The sequence below is a fragment of the Rhinopithecus roxellana genome, chromosome 14 (genome assembly GCF_007565055.1).
Source record: "Rhinopithecus roxellana isolate Shanxi Qingling chromosome 14, ASM756505v1, whole genome shotgun sequence".
NCBI lineage: Eukaryota > Metazoa > Chordata > Mammalia > Primates > Cercopithecidae > Rhinopithecus > Rhinopithecus roxellana.
Genome location: NC_044562.1, coordinates 65,956,326 through 65,977,248, shown reverse-complemented (window position 1 = coordinate 65,977,248; position 20,923 = coordinate 65,956,326). Strand labels below are relative to the sequence as shown.

Sequence of the window (20,923 nt, the reverse complement as noted above, 5' to 3'; positions counted from 1 at the left end):
CTTTATAAAACATTGTTCATAATTATATCTTACACTCTCCAAGAGTAGCAATACTAAACTAGTTTGTTCAGACACACTGATATGTTGATCAGTGTGAGATCAATATGAGTATATTGTGAGGTGTCCGACGACATCACATTAAGACAGTTCAAGTACTGAAGGTTCCAGGATGATCTGTTCTTTTTAAAATTAGGAATGATGCTTACCATGTATTTGCTTCTTATGAAAAGAGAAATGGGTAGAATTACAGACATCTGGGTAAGAAGCTTACGTAGTCCCTGTGAACAACTGTAGGAGAATGTGAAGATGGAAAAAGGTCTTTGATACTAGAGGTAGAATTGCTATTCAGTAGGAATTGATTGTGCACAGGGGGAGATCAGTTCTGGTGTTCATCTTGTGGTATAATAATGTAAGGGTGAAATGAAAGGATTATTAAAAAATAATCCAGATGATACCAGTACACTCAGCCAAGTGCAATACAAATTAGTGTATTTTGGTATGAAATATTTGTTAATAGACATAGCAGTTTTTGGTTATAGACTCTTCTGATACTTGGTAGTATGGGCTTGTACATACATAAAACTAGGCCCCTAAGATTTTTGGTAACTACATGTCTCCAGTTTGTTGGAACTGTCATGCTATCTTTATCAGTTTCCAAAGGAACGTTTAACATTAGTTCCAAAGTAGTCTTCCTGATGATGTATGCCAGACTCCATGACCAAGCTCTCAGATGATCCAGGTTAGTGAGCTGCACATCCGGGAAGGCAGAGTAGCCATTCCTGCCTCCCAGTAATTTCCCGCCTTTTTTCCTTTTTTACTTCATTTTCCTCAGTGGATAATGGTCTTTCTATAGAAAACCTAATCCTTAACCTAGAAACTGTGATTTGAAATAAGTGAAAGAAACAATGAACAGTCCTCCCAGAAGCTTTCTATCTCCTGCAAAAAAGTTTTGGATCGTGTTTCTTACAGATTTATAAAATGTTTATTAAATAACAGTAGTTTGCCAATAGTTTTTTTTGGCATGTGTAGGGGAAGTCATATTTAGTTTTCAAATGCCAAATTTATGTGTAAACAGTAAGTATAATACGAAACTTATTTGACTTGAATGGAACCTTAGATCCCAGGTTTTAGTCATTCACTTATATCACCCTGGGCAGCTTTACTTAACTAGCGAGAGTGTGATCTGTGTAAGTGATGTAGTGCCTTTAGGAAAAAACATACCATGTAAGTCTTCAATACTACTTTATTTTCATAGGTTAGGTGAATCTTGTTAATTTATTATAGAAATAAGAATTCTTGCTGTCTTTATGTGTTACAATAGTCTTGGGTTGGGAAAATCTGTTGGTCTGATTTCTACCTAAGAATGAATGTCTAAGATTTTCAAACAGCAAAAGTTCACAATAATTAAGTTTCTGTGTTCTTGATATTCTTCTGCTATTATCAGTCTTAGACCACTCCAGAGTTCTTCTTTATTTTCTTTTCCTTTTGGTCAAATAGTAGAAAAATGTGACTTGCTGCTGAGCCCTGCTCTTCACACCTGCTTGCCTTTACTCAGCTAGTATTTATTTCAAGAGATGATTCCTGCCTAGGTCATCACCAGTGGGGAAGGTTAAACTTTCATTTTTTCCCACAGAAACCTGAATAAGGGAAATTTCAGAAAAGAACAGCCACAAATCTGTTTGAAACCTGATAGGGTGACTTTTGGTTTTTGTTTTGTTTAAGGACAGTTTGTTTTTTTTATTGAAATGAAAATCATGCAAATGATCATTTTAAACTGGACATAAGGGAAGGGGCTCGTTTTAGCATAGATAAAATAAAAAATGAAACAGAGGAAGCATAATTTTTATGGAGTATTAGATTTAGAAAGAAATACTAGAGTTCATCTAGTCCAACCTCCTACTGGTGAGTAAACACTCATTTTGTGTTTATAGAAAAAACTATTTGAAGTTGGAAACAGGAATTTGGGTTTGAAAATGCTTTGTTGCCTAATTATCTTTTGCTTTATCTACTGTAGATTTTTTTCCCCTACTCACTGAAGTTATATCTAAGTAAAGCTTTGTATCTATAAAGACTTAAATATATTTTTGTATTTATGAATTAGAGCCTTCATGGTGTTTTATATGATCAAATCAATCATACATAGGAGGGGAATGTTTTTACTTAGGTTGCTAGAAGTCATTTAGGTGAATCACTGTTTGATTATTATGGAGGACAATTTTAAAGTAAATAAAATTTTGCATCTCCTTGCAATGCAAAATACCACCCTGCAGATTCCATTTGGGCAGGAGCTAATCTGATCACCTTTTGCCACAAATATATGAACATATGTATGTGTTTGGGTGTCATGTTGAAATGCTTTTAGGTTTATATATAAATCTGTACTTTGTTGCTTTTCTCGTTAGTTTTTGTTCTTAGTTAAAAATTAAGGAGGTAATACTTACTCAAGTTTCATAGTATAAAGAACCAAATGAATGATCTTTGTTGTCTTGAAAAAATCCCAGCTTTTAAAGGATGTTCACTAAGTATAGTGAAGTCATCATTCCACCCGGGGAGCTAGGTTTGAAGCTAAACTATTGCTTCAATTTGCAGACGAAAATGAGAGTTTAATGGTTGCTTTTCTTGGAGTTCAGTTGTGTTAAACTTCACTGTCCATTTTGCCTTCATTACTAGTATCATACCACATTCTTATAAATTCACCAGCAACATTTCTGTATAAGTGTCTGTCAAGTTGAGTTACATTGATTTTAGCAGGTAACAAACTTTGTTGTAATATAGAGTGTTATGTTTCCAGAATTTGTATTGTTAGCTCAGCCATTTTTATGTGGGCGTAGGCATGATTACCGTGATGTAATCAGAGAGCTGTAATTAGCATTGAAAAAAGAAAACATAAGATACAGTGAAGAAAAAGTAGCTGCATAACTGGCTGGGTGTATTTAATACATTAAAAAATGGATAAGTCTTATTCTGTCAGTCCTGTTTCAGAGATCTGAAAATTATCAATGCTTTGTCCATTGATGCGGATATCCAGGTCAGTCCTGTTTGGGCTTTTAGAAACCAGAGGAGTTGGAAATTCAGGGATAGTCTTGTCAAAATTCTGCATCTTGATTTGATATTCACCTTTGGAACCTCGGGTCAACAGAGATGCAAAACAGTGATGTAACATGATCTCAGAGGGTAGGTAGGATGTCCTCCTTTGGCATATTTCTCCAGTGCCCTCCTGCATTGCTGAAAGGAATACAACTAATTCAAAGTGGGAAGGATTTTCATGCTGGAGCAGAGTAGCCAGAGGACTCGATGGTGTAATGGAGTGATAGTAGGTTAGTGGAAAGATAAAGAATGGACATTCCTCAGAACTGATGCCATCAAGGTGGAAATCTACACTGGTCTGGTAGAGTTCGCCATTTTCTCTTTCCTGATAGAGTACAGCTGAGACCCGGACACTGGTTAGAGGGCTAGGTCGGGTGTTGGCCACTTGGAAGATAAGATTAGGTTTGCCATCTATGTGAGCTACTACTGCTATGTCAGTAAAGCGAATTGAGAAAGCTCGATTTTTTGGCCGGGCAATCTTCGCCACAAAGGCACCTAAATAAGAAATTATTGAATTTTTTTTAGCATGAAGACCTTAAATATCAATACTTTTTCTGAATGAGAAGGGTATATCAAATATTTACACATTTTTTGGTGCCATGCCTTTCAGTGAGTCAGGAATTGAACTCATTGTTAATTTGGTTAGTCTTATTTGCCTGAAGCATTTTTCAAAGTACATTTCTGTTTAAAAACCATTATTTCAAATGAATAAGCAAAATTATTTTGTTACAGAGAAATGTAAAACTTCGTCCTCTAGTTTTTTACCAAGTCAAAGAAGTGGTCACTTCCTATATTCCTGCCTGTGCTTAAAAAAAAGTAATAGAAAATAAATGCAACTTGGCTACAGCCAGATTAAGTTGAAGTAGAGACTAGATTCAGAGTAGAATGATTGGGGATGGAGAGGGGACCAGTAGAATGAGTGATATTTTGGCTGGGCACAGTGGCTCACTCCTGTAATCCCAGCACTTTGGGAGGCTGAGGCGGGCGGGTCACTTGAGGTCAGGAGTTCGAGACCAGCCTGGCCAATATGATGAAACCTTGTCTCTACTAAAAATACAAAAATTAGCTGGATCTGGTGGCGCATGCCTGTAATCCAGCTACTCAGGAGGCTGAGGCAGGAGATTGCAGAGAGCCAAGTTTGTACAACTGCACTCCAGCCTGGGCAACAGAGCAAGACTCCATCCCCCCCCCCCCCCAAAAAAAGAGGGATACTTTGAAGAATTCTTAAACTTTGAAACATACCTTTTCTGGGGCAAGGGAGGACTGACTATCAGGTAATTTCAGTGCACCTTTCAGATGTATCTTCCTTGTGCCCTAAGCTATAGATAAGAGTTTCTTAATCAGTTTTGTGCCACAGATTTTATTGGCAGGTTTTTGGTAAGGTCTAAGAAGTAAATACTTATCAGAATTACGTTTTAAGTGCTTAAAATATAAAAGAAACCAAATTATTGAAATTCAGTTGAACATTTAAGAAATAATATTATAGTACCATATGTACCTTACTGATACATTAAATAACAGTCTAGTGGTGGGTTTATTACTGTGATTTTGAAGTGTTCTGGTTTGATATGACAAAATATTTATGATTTCTGTTTGAATCAAAGCTAGTAATACTGCTGATGATACTGTTTTTTGTTGCCTGTAGGAAATGCCAAGTTTCAGTTAGTGGTTTGTGCCAAGAGATGTAAGTTTTTCCCATCTAAGTTTATAGATCCCCTTAATTGTATCCAAAGGACTGACCCAGTGTAGGAACTCTTTTTGTAGAAGTTTGTGATTTGCGGGTTATAGAGCTGGTTGGTAGCACATTGGGATTTCATTCCAGATCATTCTGCATATGGCCCAATGCTTGCCTTCTCAGATTATTATTGAATAGTATATTAAAGCCAAGTTTTCTTTTAAAAGTATGTATGTCACATAAAAGGGCACTAGTCGTCCTTCTTTAAAGGAAAGAGTTTTCTGTGTTCATGAGCAAAATTTCATAATCTTTGTGGACATATTTCCAGTGCATTTTGCTAAGAATGTGTATACGTAACTTGTTCTCTAACATATAATGCTGACTGTGGTGTTCTGGGCTCACTGGCATAAAGTAAATGTTGAAAAGATGAACTCATAGGAGGGAATTCTAACCCAGTGAAGAAAAAAAACCAAATTCCTGTGTTAGGTAAAATAACTGTCAAAATATGTATTGAATGTATTTATTCATTTGTTTGACAAAATGATTAGCTTCAGTGGAAACCTTTTAAATCTTTTTTAAATTTTTTTTTATATAGGATATTTCTGCAGTTTAGTGTCATACTGATCTCTTTTTTCTTAAGTAGTTCCAGTAAGTAAAATTTTGGCATTGAGACAGGTTCCTAATGCATTTCTCCTATTTTTTTTTCTTGGCTCTAAACTGTTTCTTTTCTATCTTAGACATTACCTGCTATTAATATAGATAAATTATTCTGTAACAGTATTACTTATAACTGACTATACCCTTTCCAAACACCTGTAGTTTTTTTTTTTTTTTTTTTTTTTTTAAGAACAAAGACAAAATTACCTGTGATAAAAGCCTCTAGCATGAGGCCTAGGAGCATTTGTATGGCAAGTAAGGCGATTGCGCTTGGACAGTCACCACTGGGGAACATGGTACCATAACCAATTGTGAGTTGTGTCTCCAGGGAGAAGGAGAATGCAGCTGTGAAACTGGTGATATACTTGACACAAATAGTGTGGTTTTCAGGTGGGGCATCATGATCTAGTTCCAGATCACCATTCATCTCAGCTAGAACATACCAGAGCACTGCAAAGACAAGCCAGTGGACAACAAAAGAAGCAGAAAAGACCAACATCATCCAACGCCAGCGCATGTCCATTAGGATTCCCCAAGCATCTCGAAGATATGCAAGACCTCTTTGAGCGCCATCCATTTGAAGTGTGCTGTGGCCATCCTTGGTGACCATCCTCCGGTATCTTTGACTTAGGAGGGGAGCAATAACTTTGCAATTACTGCTGTCCATTTCAGGCTGTATTTCTCTGAAATCAAGAGTAAATTAGTAAGCTCTTAACTGTTTTACAGTTAATGTTTGTGAATTTGGAGACCTCATGCACTTTCTGCTTTCTTGGGAGTGCTTCTCTAACCACAACTTCGCCAACTCGCTCGCTTTTCTCTTTATGTAAGGGGGCATTTACTAAGTCATTCATTTGGGAGCTAATTGTGTGTTACCTTAAAATATCTTTTCCATTGTTTCTTTGAATGACTGTTAAGGCATTGTTTAACATTTAAACATTTTCTAAGTATATTTTAAAATTCCTGTGGGTAGAGATTGTATACCCCTGTGTCTTCCTTGCATAAGTCCAGGTGTCAAGCATTTATTGATTTGACCAAATATTATGTGTAAAGACTAGCATTTCATAGTTAATTTATAATTATTCATTCATAATTAAAAGGAGTATGTTTAAATATGTAAGTGTTCTTCTGTGTAAATAATTAGAAGTCATTTGGAAGCTTATTTTTAAACTATCTGCAAATCTTTTGAAGCCAGATTTAGTGCTAGGACAAGGCTTGCATTTGTGGTAAGCGTTTAGAGGTCTGTAGTTCTAATGTATGCCTTATAATTAGCCTATTCAGAGTTTGATTTATTGATTTGTATTTTTAGAGGCAGAGTCTTGCTCTCCCTCCTAGGCTGGAGTACAGTGGCACAATCATAGCTCACTGTAACCGCGGCTAATTTTTAAAATTTTAATTTTTGTTGGTACTGGGTCTCAATATATTGCCTAGGCTGATCTTGAACTCCTGTTCTCAAGCCTTCCTCCCACTTCAGCCTTCCAAAGCACTGGGATTACAAGGTTGAGCTACCACACCTGGCCTTGTTTATAGTTTTATGATTAGGCTTTATTTGTTTTTGTCATTTTGCAACCATGTTCATGGATTGTTTCTGTCCTGGATGATAGATTGCTGTCTTTTTGAATATTCTAGGCTCTGATTAGATTGTGGGGTAGAAAGAGAATTGTTTTCTTGGCAAAATAAGAAATTCCAGGTAGACATTTCTAGATAGCATTAGCTTTAAAGGTAAGTAAACCAGAAGAAAAAGTTTTAAGAGTTTAATGAACTAAAATAATCATTAAGGGGTTAAATAAGAATTTTAAAAAGATAAAATTAGTATAATTAATTTTCTGCTACAAACAGTTTTCAGCAGTGGTTATCCTTTTCTCAAGATGGTGAGTAGAAATCTAATGTATGCCTTCCTTGTAATCATCCTTGCGTATAAGAAAGGTGTCTTAAGACTTTAGTGTAGCAGTTATCAGGAACAGAACAGGAAATGCAGCTTTGCTTCCCTTGAGTGAGCCTCTCTTCTTTGCTACAATCCAGGACGATGAGTTTATATTTAACTCTCCTTTGCTTCTTCCTTCAGAGGTCGATACCCTTGAGAGTGCTGCATACCCACTTCCTGCCTTTTAATGGGGCTTAGGAAGGGCACTACAAATGTGTGGAACTAGGTTGTTGCTTGGGTTTCCTAGTTCCTGTATCTAGGGACTTTGGGGCTTTAGAGGCTGCCTTTCTGTGTTGTTGGAATTGGATATTGGCCAGCTAGGTATATACAACTTTCTTCTTTGCTCTGAGGTAACTTAACATTTATTGGTGATTAACTAGAGACTTTTTTTTGTATTTTCTTCAGATTTGACCTGATGAAACACTGGGATGATTTATTTATTTAGATTAGATGGCGATTTCAGTTTCATATGATAGACTTTAAAAAGTCTTGGTGCATTATTTTAATGTTTTATAGCTTATGACCCTAACAAGTTGTCATAATCATTTAGTGTATTATTTTTTCTTGGCATAGCTACTTAATGACCCTTATTTTGTTAGATTATTTTTAAATAATCTAACCTGATCTCTACGCTTTGGAAACAACAACAACAAAATCTTCATAGGCACTGTGATCACTGCTTTCATACTGTATTATCTCTTAATTCTTCGGTATCTCAACTAGATAGCTATTGTTCCCATTTTCAGATGAAGTCACTGGTGCTCAGACAGATAAAAGAAATTTACACAAGGCAAATTGGAGCTTTGGATTATTTGGATGATTCAAGTTTAGCTAACTTCAAAGCCAGTTAATTTTTTTTTTTTTTTTTAACTACAGGAAGTGTTTGGTGAAATAAGTCTTTCCACAAATGATTGGTACTGCATTCTCAAGATAGTCTTTGACAGCCAAATTTCTAGCACCTTTAGTAGATGCCTTTCTTGCCCCTATAACTGTCTCAAGTATCTATATTAAACCATTGTTAACTTTATTCGTGATTCTTGTGATAGTAATGATTAATAATATTAGCTAATATATATATATATATTGTTTAGTATGTACCAGGAGTCATACCAAATACTTCATATGTACAAACTGATGTGAAGCCAGTGGCCAGTGTCTGTCACAGAGTAAGCTCTCAGTAAAGTATTAGTTGCTTTATTGTTATTAAAAATGTGTCTGGCTCGCAGCACTTCGGGAGACCGAGACAGGAGGATTGCTTGAGTCCAGGAGTTTGAGACCAGCCTAGGCAACGTAGTGAGACTTTGTCTGTCTTTAAAAAAAAAAAAAAAAGTGTCTTAAGTTTCACAGTAATAGAATAAGTACCACTGGTAGTCCCATTTTACAGATAATGAAAGTGAGGAACCAGGCATGGTGGCTCATGCCTGTAATGCTAACACTTTGTGAGGCTAAGGTGGGAGGATTGCTTGAGGTCGGGAATTCAAGACCAATCTGGCCAACATAGCGAGACCTTGTCTCTAAAAAAAAAAAAAAAGAAAGAAAGAAAAAGAAAATGAGGTAGTAAATGGTGGAGATGAATCCCATATATTCTGAGTCCAGAGTTAGTGACATACTGCCTCCAAAACAGACATTTGACCCTGCTTAGCTTTTGTAAATAATACTGTTTCATTTGATTAGTTTTGTTCAAGAGCCACTCCAGAATATTTGTTCTTCAGTAATGTTGATTAGGTTCAGACCTATTATTTGTAGTTAAAAATAGATTTTCAGTGAGGAAAGACTTCTTTCAAGACTTGAAGATTATTACAGTCTGAATTATTAGATAGTCTAGTTGTATTTTGCACATCAGTAAAATTAAAGCAATGTAGAGAGGAGAGTTATGACATAACATTGCCAAGTTTATATTTTGCCAGATGAGAAGACAATTTTAGAAGTATAATACTGTCATAAATAAAATTATGATGACATAATAAAAGATTTTGACACTTGGAAGGATATAACAATGAAAGGATATTTGGTTGCCTTCAAAATGGTGGGTGAATAACTTTGTCATTCTCCACTGTTGTTGCTTCCTGTCTGTGTGGAAATGCCCCTCATGCTCCTGGACGCTGGTGCTTGTTCCACATGTGGAGCTACTCTCCTACTGAATGCTGCGAAATGCTTAGTGTTGCACAAAAGCTTGAGGAAGATAAAGCTCCATGATTCTTTTTTATTTTCAACCTACTTTATGAAAGTTCTAAAATTCCTTACTTAGAGCCTTTCTGTGTAGACTATAACTAACAAAATTCATCATTCTCATTTGGGCCTTTTCAGGGCTGTTTTCTTACCTACAACTTTTGTGGCACTCTTACTCAAGGCTCTTTATAATTTTATTTTATTTTTCTCTTGCAACTAAATACATGGAAAAACCTGTGAACAGGGGAGTCAAAGGCTAATAATCAGAACAGTTAAGCAGCATTTTTTTTTTTTTAACCTAAGACTGCTGGATTTGATTTAGATTGTGCTGGCAAGTGGAGTAGTATAGAGAAGGAAGATTGATTTCTAATTTCCACTTAACCAATTACCCTGAATAACTATTCTGTGGACTCCTACAGTCAGTGTGGTTTAGTGTAGAGAATGCAGGATAAGGGGATATGGCCTTCAGGCTCTGGCACTGTTGGTTACATAGCTGTGTTATTTTGGGCAAACCACTCAATCCCCTTGGCCTGACATCCTTAGATTAAAACAAAGAAAGTGAAAAAAGAGGGAATTATGGTAATAAGATTTCTTAAAACTCTACAGACTTATGTAAATGAACACATTTCCACTTCCTACAACGTATACAAGTTTCCTATATGATTTCTTTTATTTCTGTATAGTTTGATGTCTGCTTGTATGGTTTAAAAAATTATATTATTGTTACCTGATATTTAAGTCTCATCAACTGATCCCAATAGAAAGTGGAGTGGAAGGTTGGGAAGGTTTGCTTCTATTGCTGTGTGTGTGTGTGTGGGCTGTAAAATATTTGCCCATCGATAAATTATTTGGAGGAAAAATAGTACCTATTAAAAAATGATAGCTTCACTGATCATCAAAATTCATTCTACTCATTGGGTTGTAGCACTTACAATTATGTCTTTTCTGTTCCCATGATATAAAATAGTATAGTTCATACTAAGGAGCCAAGATAAAGGCTATAACTAACAAACATTAAATGAACATGGTATTACTATGTATTTGTTCACGTCTGGTGTAAATACTTGATATCGAAAGTCTTATAATGATTTCTTCTGCCCTCCATAATTAGGGCAAACACTATGAGTTCTAACCCTATTATATAAGCTCAGAGATTCTATTTTACTCTCTTAATTACAGAAATATCTACTAATTTCAGCAATAATTCCATGCTTAAAAACTTACAATTAGGATACTCATCACTTTCTTCTTAAAGAAATAAAAACAAAGTGGCTTATTCTTTTGGCATTTGTTTTTTTATGCTCATTTTGGGTTTTTGAAATTCCTTCCAAAAGAAAAAGACTTTTTCTCAAGCCACTGAATTTTTTTTCCTAAGGCCTTTATCCTCTACTGATACATTATAATAGAAAATAGTGTACACTTAAAACAGTTAAGAAGAAAATATCTAGTAATGCATTCAATATGGCTGTTATTCCATTTTTAAAATTTAAGGTAAAAGAATATAGAAACCTTACTATACTACCCTATAGATAATGTCCTTGTTTTGAAAATCTATTGGAAGTAATCTAGCTGTGTTCCTATTTGCCAGTCAGTTTCCTTCCCTGTTTCCCATAAGGAAAGAAATAAGAGTGGATATTATTGCATGTACTCACCAGTTCTTTTGCTGGGTCAGCCTTTATGCCAAGGTAGGTCTTAAGGAAATTTATAGAGTCTGCCTTTTTGATCAGATAATTTTAATCTACAAGTCTAGTTTGTAGGTTCTCTTCTTGGACTGATTTTACAGCTTACATTCCTGTGTTTATAACGTTGTGGGGGCTGGTTTCAGCTGAAGTTGATGTGATTGGTCACTTAGCCTGCAGGGGGGCCAATTAGCTCTGATCATGTGGAAAAGAATGCTGGTTTGTTAGGAGGTCTTTCTTTACCCAACACAAACCTTAACAACTCTGGAGAAAGCCTCCAGAACTGACTTGGAGAAGGGGTGCATTTTTTCCCTCTAATCAGGACCGGTCTTTAGTAAGTTTGCATAATCTTACTTAAGAGTTTATTTGAAAGTTCAAAGGGATGAAATTCCCTGCAAGATTTATTTTCAGCCGTCTTTCCTTATATAGCATGTTGAAGTGTGAGATACTTCCTTTACTAATCTTTTTTCTTTTTTTTCCACCATGTGTTTGGGGAAGATGTATTTGGATAAAGACTTATAGGCGTACATTAATGCATTGATGTTCTTAGTTTTTTTCTCGTGTGTCATCAGAATGGCTACCATTAGTTCCAGAACTAGTAATATAGATAATTTGGTTATCTGAAATCTTTTATTTTTTTTGGCTAGGAAACAAACTTTTTTTTTTTTTTAAGGCTGTATGCAAAGACCTTGAATAGGAATAAAATTAATTGTTCTGCACCTGACACTTTTAAAAATACACACCTGTGTGAAAGAATTGAAGAATTTTCTTAAGGCTTATTTTAGTGATGTTTAGGAGATGTTTCCCTGATCAGTGTGATGAAGTATAGTATTAATAAAACATAGTGTATGGTGTACAGAAAATGTAACACAACACTGAAATAGCGTTTAGCTGGAAAATGTGATCCAGCTTGTCAGAATCCTGAAACGTGCTGTGGTATGGCTTTGTGCAATGCTTTAGTGAACAGTGCTTTTCTCCTCCTCTGTTAGCTGCTGATTTTAAAACTTTGACCAGACCTCAGATCACATGTAAGAGGATCTGAGAAACAAAGACTGTGATTGTTCAAAGTAAAATCTTGGAAGGCTTGCTGGGAAAATTATTAATGTAGACTAATATAATGCTACTTAGAAAGTGAAATCCGCCTTTGTAGAATCCTCTCCGTCCCCCCCAATTTAAAAAATATATTAATTCCTTCTTTGTTTGATTAATACCAAATACTTCAACACAAGTTCAGACACAGCATTTAGAAACACCTTCAGAACTAGGGAAGGTAAAGTATAAAGAAGGGATTTGTGGTGTGATGCTCATTCCCTGCTTGCACTGGTAGGAATTATAATGTATATCAATTTCCAGCTAACTAATTGAAGAAAAACAGAACAACACAACAAAAAAAAAATACTAGAACAAGTATAGTATAATCCTGCTTATAGGAAGCAGAAGCACTTGAGTGTATCTGTCATGTGTTTTGAATATACATTATATATTTTTTATTTTCATTTTTTTAGACATAGAGTCTTGCTGTGTCACCCAGGCTGGAGTGCAGTGGTGTGATCACAGCTCACTGCAGCCTCGACTTCCCAGGCTCAAGTGATCCTCCCACCTAATCCCCCACCCCCTGTAGTAATACCACCACATCTGGCTAATTTTTTATTTTTTGTGGAGGCAGGGTCTTGCTGTGTTGTCTAGGCTGGTCTTGAACTCCTGGGCTCAGGCTGTTCTCTCAGTGCAGCCTCCCAAAGTCCTGGGATTACAGGCATGAGCCACTTCACCTGGCCTGAGAATATACACTATAGTAGGCAAGACAGATAAGGATTTTATTAAACTTAAAAGTCTTTTTCCATAGTATACTTGGTTTCAATATATTGAGACAAAAATGATCTTCAATTAAGAAGGAAATGTCGTAAGTGAAGCTTTCTAATTTCTGGATTTCTACAATTTGAAAGTCTTGCTATGGTCTATAAACAGTGATTCCTAACTGCTAACTGTGAATATTGTAGACCAGCTCTGAAGTGCCCACTCAGGAGCATAGCACTCCCATTACAATAGCCTGAGCATTTAAAGTCATTTCTGGTTGAAGTTACCAGGTTAGCTGGTGTAGGGGAAAGAGAAGACCTTCTCTCTTCCTTTTGAAGGTTTGAATAATTGAGTCCAAAATATAAACCAACAGTAGGTAGACTTAACAGAAGAAAAATAGTTTATGTGCTTATGCACAAGAGTCCCACAAAACTTGAGACTCGAGGAAGGACCAGATGATTGAAGTTCTTATAGCATTGGAATAGGGATATGGAGGTCCTGGGGGAAGGTATTGACTGACACGCTATGGGAAAATGAGGGGAAGAAATGTATGATGAACAAAAGTTGTCAAGTTATTGAGATAAAGTCTTTCAGGTATTAAAAATTAACTTGAGGAAGATCGTTACTGGTCCTTTTAATCTCTTATGTGATAAGGTTAATCTTTCCTGATTGATGAAATTCTAGAGAGAGGACAAAGGAATTTTTTGAGTTAAGGGGGCATCAGAGAAGGCCCCTCCCTGTACTTGATGTTCCTCAAGTTCTCTCAGTTTGCAGTAATGAGCATACCAAAGCAGCATATTTTGGGGTGGTGTTTCCTGGGGCTCCTTCACTGAGATGACATGGATATTGGCACAGATGGTATGCCACCTTCAGCCAAAAACTCATGGTTCTTCCCATCTAGACAATGTGTTATTTCTGTTTTAGCTGTTTCACAGTAAGGTAATTGGAAATGGCTCTAAAACATTTCTTCTGTGAATGAACATAAATGCTAAATACCTGTTCATAGATTGATGGATTGTGTCTCCAAAATTATAATGATTAAATTAAGCAAGGTACCAAGACCAGGTAAATTATTCTATATTAAATCTAGTCCTCTGTCCCTAAAGACATTTGATTTTCTTTCCGACTGAAATAATTCACTATATAAATGTATCACATTTTTCTTGAGAACAATAACATCTTCAGTTGGAGTGCGATTTCTGGCCTATGTAAATAGGTAATCTCACAGCTTTAAAACTTTAGCCCTGGTCTCCATGTTCTTGCTTACATAGTGTACTTAGCTTTCTTTTGAAGATGCGTAGTCTCTTTCCATTTCCACATGTCCAAGCCAACTACTAATTGCCTTCCCACAGATTTCAGGCAGCCTCTGGGTGTGTACCAGCAGACAGCTGAGCATGAGGACTGTAGGGTTATGGTACATATTCAAATGGCCTGAGGACCTTTTTCTGAGATTCTGATACACTGCAGCTTCTACAGTCTCTACTGTTTTTTCAGGACTCAGATTAACCAGCTGAGCAGGTTATTTATTCCTCAGGGAGAAAGTTGTAACTCTCTGGGTATAGAATTTAAACTGCTCTGTCTTAGCCACCCTGAGTTTTGTTTATAAGTAATTGTAGGGGAGAAGGGTGGTAAATATCAACACTTGGGTGGGATGCCCTTTCACTGTTTACTTTGGTGTTAGAATATTTTTTTGGTGTTGATCAGAGAATATATATCTGAATAAAGTAATACAAAGTCACTCCTTAAAAAATTTGCACATAAACAACCTTCAAAGTCTGTCCCATAATTCCACTTTTGCTTGTGGAGATTGGGCAGTTGTAAGCTCCAAGTCTCACAGCTGTAGATTTTGTTGGCTGAGTGCCTCTTTGCTCCATCTGAAGTTTTCCATAAACACTATTTTTGGCCGTGGGTCAAACATGCACACAGGTGCCCTTTTACTGCTCTTTCTCCTTAGGAAGTCCACTCAGTTAGACCAGGCAAAAACCAACACTGCATTTTAATTTAATTTAATTTTTAGATGAATCCTATTTGGACTTAATACGCTAAGACTGAAACAACCAAGTATTTATTGCCACTGGGGAAATTATTTGTATATGCAGTACATATGTATTTTAGCACCTTTACACAATTTGCTTTTAACGTAAGGACATAAAATATACGTTTTCTTCATAGTCATGTTTGCTATATTGAATGGAAAAAAAGACATTTAAAATTTGTGTTTCTTTGCCTTTTGAGGGTCACAGACACCTTTAAAATTCTGACGAAAGCCATAGACCCTTTTCCCTGAAAGAAGAAGAAAGCATGCCAGCACAGAGTGCACTTCCAGTGCAAGGCTTCACAGCCCTGAGCTCATTCACTGACTGTAGATTAGGAATATTTGGTCCAGGCATGAGTTTGTAAATAATTCAATACGGTTTACTTTAAAATCATCTTGTTTGTAAATCTGTTAAGATTTTAAAAATAAGTCAACTGAAATACAGTATTTGGTTAGTCGACTTTGTCATGGTGCTGACGTTACAGAAGGAGGAAGCCTTTGATTTTGAATGCTGAGGAAGGGCCATGTAACTCTCACTCAGTTTAGTCTTCGTTACTATGAATTTTTGGAATTTTTAGACGTGAAGGGAACTTAGATGTCATCTTCTAAACTGCCCATGAATGACTAATATTTATCATTTATTTATTTTTATTTTATTATTATTGTTTTTGGAGACAGAGTCTTGCTGTGTTGCCCAGGCTGGAGTGCAGTGGTGCAATCTCGGCTCACTGCAACCTCCATCTCCTCGGTTCAAGCGATTCTCCTGCCTCAGCCTCCTGAGTAGCTGGTACTACACGCGCACACTACCAGGCCATGCTAATTTTCAGTATTTTTAGTAGAAACGGGGTTTTGTCATGTTGGCCATGCTGGTCTCAAACTCCTGACCTCAGGTGATCTGCTCGCCTTGGCATCCCAAAGTGCTGGGATTATAGGAATGAGCCAACATGCCTGACCTATTATTTATTTTAAATTATATCAGGAATACATATATATATATATTTAATTCAAATTACAAAGATGACAGTCTCCTTGGCACTCCCACCCACCCATCCAAATTTGCACAAGTAAATCTGTAATCAATTTGGTTAGAAGGGATTTATTTTAATATTTTAGGGGATCGCTTAGATACAGTATAATTTTTAGTTATATTAGTAGTAATGGGAAATGTGCATTTTTATGGCTGTGTTTGAAGTCACCTTCTAAATAATTTCTAGAATAAAATTTTTATATTGAAGAGGTTGGTCTTAACCGTTTTTTTTTCAGGGGCATACATTTTGAAATCATTCTGTGGGAAGATGAAAACAAATTTAGTTCCATGTCTCCCCTTTTTAGAGATGTTGACACTTTCCCCAAGATGTACCATGCATGATTTGTCTACTACCCTTTTAGCTTGTTATACTTGAATCCCAGATCTCCTTCTTCCCATTTCAGTTTCTCTAGAATTTCTGGCTGCTTCCAATGGGTCAAATTTATGAGTGAACCATTAAGAATCATTTAGTGTGGAAATAAACCATAGGTTAGGAGTTTGAACACTGCCTAGGTTCTGTTTCTGATTTGATTATGATTCAGCTGTGTGATGTTGGGAAACCAACTTACAGGTATCCCTGTCCTTGCAGAAGCAAGAGAGTTAATGATGGTTGACTTAATCTCTTGTGGTTATTATGAAGATCAGATGAGATACATTAACACATTTTGTCAGCTGAATTAGGTTGTTTATTTACCTGTGTGTCCATGGACCTGGAGATCAGTTGCTGTATCTGAGCCTTATCTTTGTTTTTAATCCTGTGTCTCTAATTGTGTTTGTCTGTAAAGGAGTGAGTCATTTAATGATTGCTAGAGGTTTGAGAAAAACAAACAAGCAAACAAATGGTGAATTAGTACTATTTCTTTCTTAAAATTTTTTTTTATGTTTTAAAAATTATAGATAAATATAGAGATGAGGTCTCATCATGTTGCCCAGCCTGGTTTCAAACTCCTAAACTCAAGTGATCCTCCCTCCTCAGCCTCCCAAAGTGTTAGGATTACAGGCGTGAGCCACCATGCCTGGCCGGTAGTACCATTTCTTTGGAAGAATATTCAGTAGTAGTAAACAAAGTTGAGCATACTGCGACCTAGCAGTTTTGATGCTAAATATATACCCAACAGAAATCCGAACATATACTTCCAAAACTCATGTCCAAGAATATTCATAGAAGCACAATTCTTATGATAGCAAAAAGGTAGAAAACAACCTAAATGTCTCTAAGCAGTAGAATAAGAGTAATACAGTGTGGTTTGTTTATACAGTGAGATCCTGTACAGCAATGTAAAAGACCAAAATATTCCTTGTAACAATGAGAATGAATCTCCCGTGCTTGCTTCGGCAGCACATGCACTAAAATCGGAACGATACAGAGAAGATTAGCATGGCCCCCATGCAAGGAGAATGAGTCTTTCATAATGTTCAGCAAAAGAAGCCAGATATAAATGAATATTCCATTTTATAAAAAAGTTTAAAAGCAGACAAAGCTAATATTTGGGGCTAGATACTAGGATAGTGTTTATATTGGGAAGGGCTGATTTGGGAGGACACATGAAGATTTTTGAGGCTCCTTAAAATCTTTTTTAAAAAATCTAAGGTGGTAGTTAAATTATATGTATTTGCTTTATGAAAACTCTGTCGGTTGTACATTTGTGATTAGTGTGCTTTTAAAAAATGTTTTCTTAAAGAGGTGGGGAGATGAGTGAAGTCCATTTAAAAGTTCTTAAGGTCTTTTCACCCTTATGAAAATGAGCACGGCCCCTGGAGGCAGAACTTACATGGCTTGATGAAAAATGTGGCTGTACTAACAAAAGAGAAACAAATGTAAAACAACCTTGTGATTCTCAAACCGTTGGAAAACCTGTAGCTCGTAAAGTTTGAATGACCAGTTCTGCATTCCTTGTTTCAGAAAGGATTTGAGGCAGAAAATTTGAAGATAAAGAGGAAAGCAACACCAAAGAAAGAATGATGAGATTTGGAGTCATTAGACCTGGTTTCAAATTCTGGCTCCAATTATTTTTTGTTTTGTTTTGTTTATTATTTTTGTTTCTTTTATTTATTTATTTTTTAAATGTGTTGTTTTTTATTCTTTTTTTTGGCTCCAGTTCTTATCTGCACACTTTGACTAGTGAAGACCCATTTCCTCATTTGTGAAGGAGGGGGCGGAGGTGTTGTGGAGAATGAAGTAGCCTGAATTTACATGAATGCTAGTTCCAAACCATTCTACATGAATATTGGTTCAACCCATTTTGAACAATACTTGTTCAGAAATTTCTGTAAAGGAGCTTAAATTTTGTTTCTAGGTGATTATTTACACATAATAATTTCTTTTTTTTTTTTTTTTAGTTTACTAAGTCAGATCTAGGTGTGTGTGTGTGTGTGTGTTTGTTTGTTTGAGACGGAGTTTCGCTCTTGTTGCCCAGGCTGGAGTGCAATGGCATAATCTCAGCTCACCGCAACCTCCACCACCCAGTTCAAGTGATTCTCCTGCCTCAGCCTTCCGAGTAGCTGGGATTACAGGCGTGCGGCACCATGCCCGGCTGATTTTTTTGTATTTCAGTTGAGACGGGATTTCTCCATGTTGGTTAGGCTGGTCTTGAACTTCTGACCTCAGGTGATCTGCCCGCTTCGGCCTCCCAAAGTGCAGGGATTCCAGGTGTGAGCCACCACGCCCAGCCTCAGATCTATTTTTTTTACTTGTAGCATCAATAAAGTTTACTTAGGTACCAGTAGCAGTTACATACAAGGTTCAAAAATTTACCTCCCTGAAATTCAGCATCCCTGAAATTCAATGGATAGGATTTTCTCATAACATGATCACATTTTTAAACAGCCTATTTAGGGCAACAGTTGGAAATATGTGATGAAGAAACTGAATAAATTATGCAGAAGTGCCCTTCTACATAATTTACTAAGAGGTCAAAGCAGAAGGATCACTTGAGGCCAGGAGTTCAAGACCAACCTAAACAACATAGCAAGACCCCCATCTCTGCAAAAATTAAATGAAATGAAATTTTAAAATTAGCTGAGTGTGGTGGCATGTGCCTGAGGTTCTAGCTACTTACACAAAATAATTTCTAAAAGCTGCAATATAGTTTTTGACATATCAGATATTACATAATAACTGCAATAGATTTAGATTATGACTTCTCTGGTAAGCCAAGTGATATAATTTGGATGTTTGTCCCCTCCATATCTCATGTTGAAATTTGATCCCCAGTGTTGGAGGTGGGGCCTGGTAGGAGGTGTTTGGGTCATGAGGGTGGATCCCTCGTCCCCTCCCCACTGTAATGAGTTCAAGAGTCTGGGATCTCTGTCATCTTTCTCATTCCCTCTCTCACCATGTGACATACTTGCTCTCACTTCACCTTCCACAATGAGTAACAGCTTCCTGAGGTCTCACTGGAAGCCATGCAGATGCTGGTGCCATGCTTGTATAGCCTGCAGAACCATGAGCCAAATAAACTTTTTTTTTTTTAAATAAATTACCTAGCCTCAGGTATTCCTTTATAGCCATGCAAAATGGACTAATAAACCAAGGAAAGCCAGAATATAATTCTGACATTCCAGACACATCCTGCAGGTAAAAGCAAGGTCATAGATAATAAAACCCTTGCTTGGTGGTTGAAAACAGCAAACATTTATTATCTCAGTTTCTGTGGGTTGGGAATCTAGAAACAGGTTAGCCTAGCTGGGTGGTTCTGGCCCAGGGTTTTTGTAAGGCTGCACTCAAGGTGTCAGTCCATGCTGCAGTCTCTCAGAGCTCAACTGGGGTTCGATCCACTTCCAGACTCACTCATGTTTCTGGTGGTAAGCCTCAGTTCTTTACCATGCAAGCTTCTCCACAAGATGTGTGTCATTACATGGCAACTAGTGTCCTTCAGAGAAAGTGTCCAAGATGGAAACTGCAGTCTTCTTTAATATTGTAAGTGGCATCTCATCACTTCAGCTGCGTTCTGTTAGTCCAGCTCATAATTAGCGGTAGAGGATTCCACAGAGATCAGCAGGCTGGGATTGTTGGTGAGCTCTTAGAGGCTGCCTACCACAATAAGAAAGCAGCAGATCATGTTTCCCATTCTCCCAAGATATTTTATCTTTCAATAGAATGATACCTTAGTAGCAGACTAACAACCATATGGGCAAGCAGGATGCTGAATCTCAATATATGTAAGATGGAATATAACAGAATGACCAGAAATTAGAATCTCATTTTCGTATGCTGTTGTTATCTATTTTTTTTTCACTTTTAGTATGGATTAATTAAAAGGATTGAGTTTGTCATTACGAGACAGGAACTTTTATTTTTCATAAACTGAGGACATCAATGTATGTTATTCTGGATTTTCAACTATTTTGATGTGAGATTTTATAAATGTTAGGAGTTATATATGTTAGCACATGTGGAATGGTGACTGAATAATTTGCACAATTTAGAATGATCTTGTCCTTTTAAAATAGCAGTTTAGTTTACTTGGTGTACTGGGCTCTCTTGACATTAATGGAACTTTTTAGATACTAAGTTAGACATAGCTTAGCTTTGAATTCTGTCCAAAAGCAATTTATGGTATGCCTGTATTGTATTAGGTGCTAGAGTAAATGAGGTTATACTACTTTTCAGTTTTTGTTTTTTTTTTTTTGTTGGGGGGGTGGGGGATGGAGTCTCACTCTGTCGCCCAGACTGGAGTACAGCGGTATGATCTCTGCTTACTGCAACCTCTGCCTCCTGGGTTCAAGTGATTCTCCTGCCTCAACTTTCTGAGTAGCTGGAATTACAGGCACTTGCCACCACACCCAGCTAATTTTTGTGTTTTGAGTAGACACGAGGTTGCACCATATTGGCCAGGCTGGTCTCCAACTCCTGACCTCGTGATCTGCCCTCCTCGGC

At 36.8% G+C, this 20,923-nt stretch overlaps 2 protein-coding genes and 1 pseudogene across 4 annotated transcripts in view; 2 read left to right on the top strand and 1 right to left on the bottom strand.

The window, feature by feature from the left end:
• GIGYF2 (GRB10 interacting GYF protein 2) overlaps nucleotides 1-20,923 on the top strand; it is a 166,414-nt gene that overhangs the window by 71,381 nt on the left and 74,110 nt on the right.
• Nucleotides 1,226-11,282, bottom strand: KCNJ13 (potassium inwardly rectifying channel subfamily J member 13). 3 transcript variants are annotated; one of them, XM_010354540.1, is made up of 3 exons: nucleotides 11,162-11,282; nucleotides 5,627-6,102; nucleotides 1,226-3,582 (listed from the first exon to the last, which is right to left on the bottom strand). In XM_010354540.1, exons 2-3 carry the CDS (start codon nucleotides 6,084-6,086, stop codon nucleotides 2,960-2,962), a joined length of 1,083 nt encoding a protein of 360 aa, XP_010352842.1. In that variant the 5' UTR covers nucleotides 6,087-6,102; nucleotides 11,162-11,282; the 3' UTR covers nucleotides 1,226-2,959. The 3 variants fall into 3 exon arrangements, with proteins under 3 accessions (XP_010352842.1, XP_010352844.1, XP_010352843.1); XM_010354542.2 differs by having other exon boundaries at nucleotides 2,909-3,582; nucleotides 5,863-6,102; XM_010354541.2 differs by having other exon boundaries at nucleotides 2,909-3,582; nucleotides 5,627-5,869.
• Nucleotides 17,368-17,462, top strand: LOC115893330 (annotated as a pseudogene).

Excerpts from the sequence above, each read along its gene's own strand:
- KCNJ13 (XM_010354540.1), bottom strand. The coding sequence starts at position 6,086 with ATGGACAGCAGTAATTGCAAAGTTATTGCTCCCCTCCTAAGTCAAAGA. Across the intron at positions 3,583-5,626 it reads GCTAGAGGCTTTTATCACAG|GTGCCTTTGTGGCGAAGATT; the intron begins GTAATTTTGTCT and ends TTTCTTATTTAG.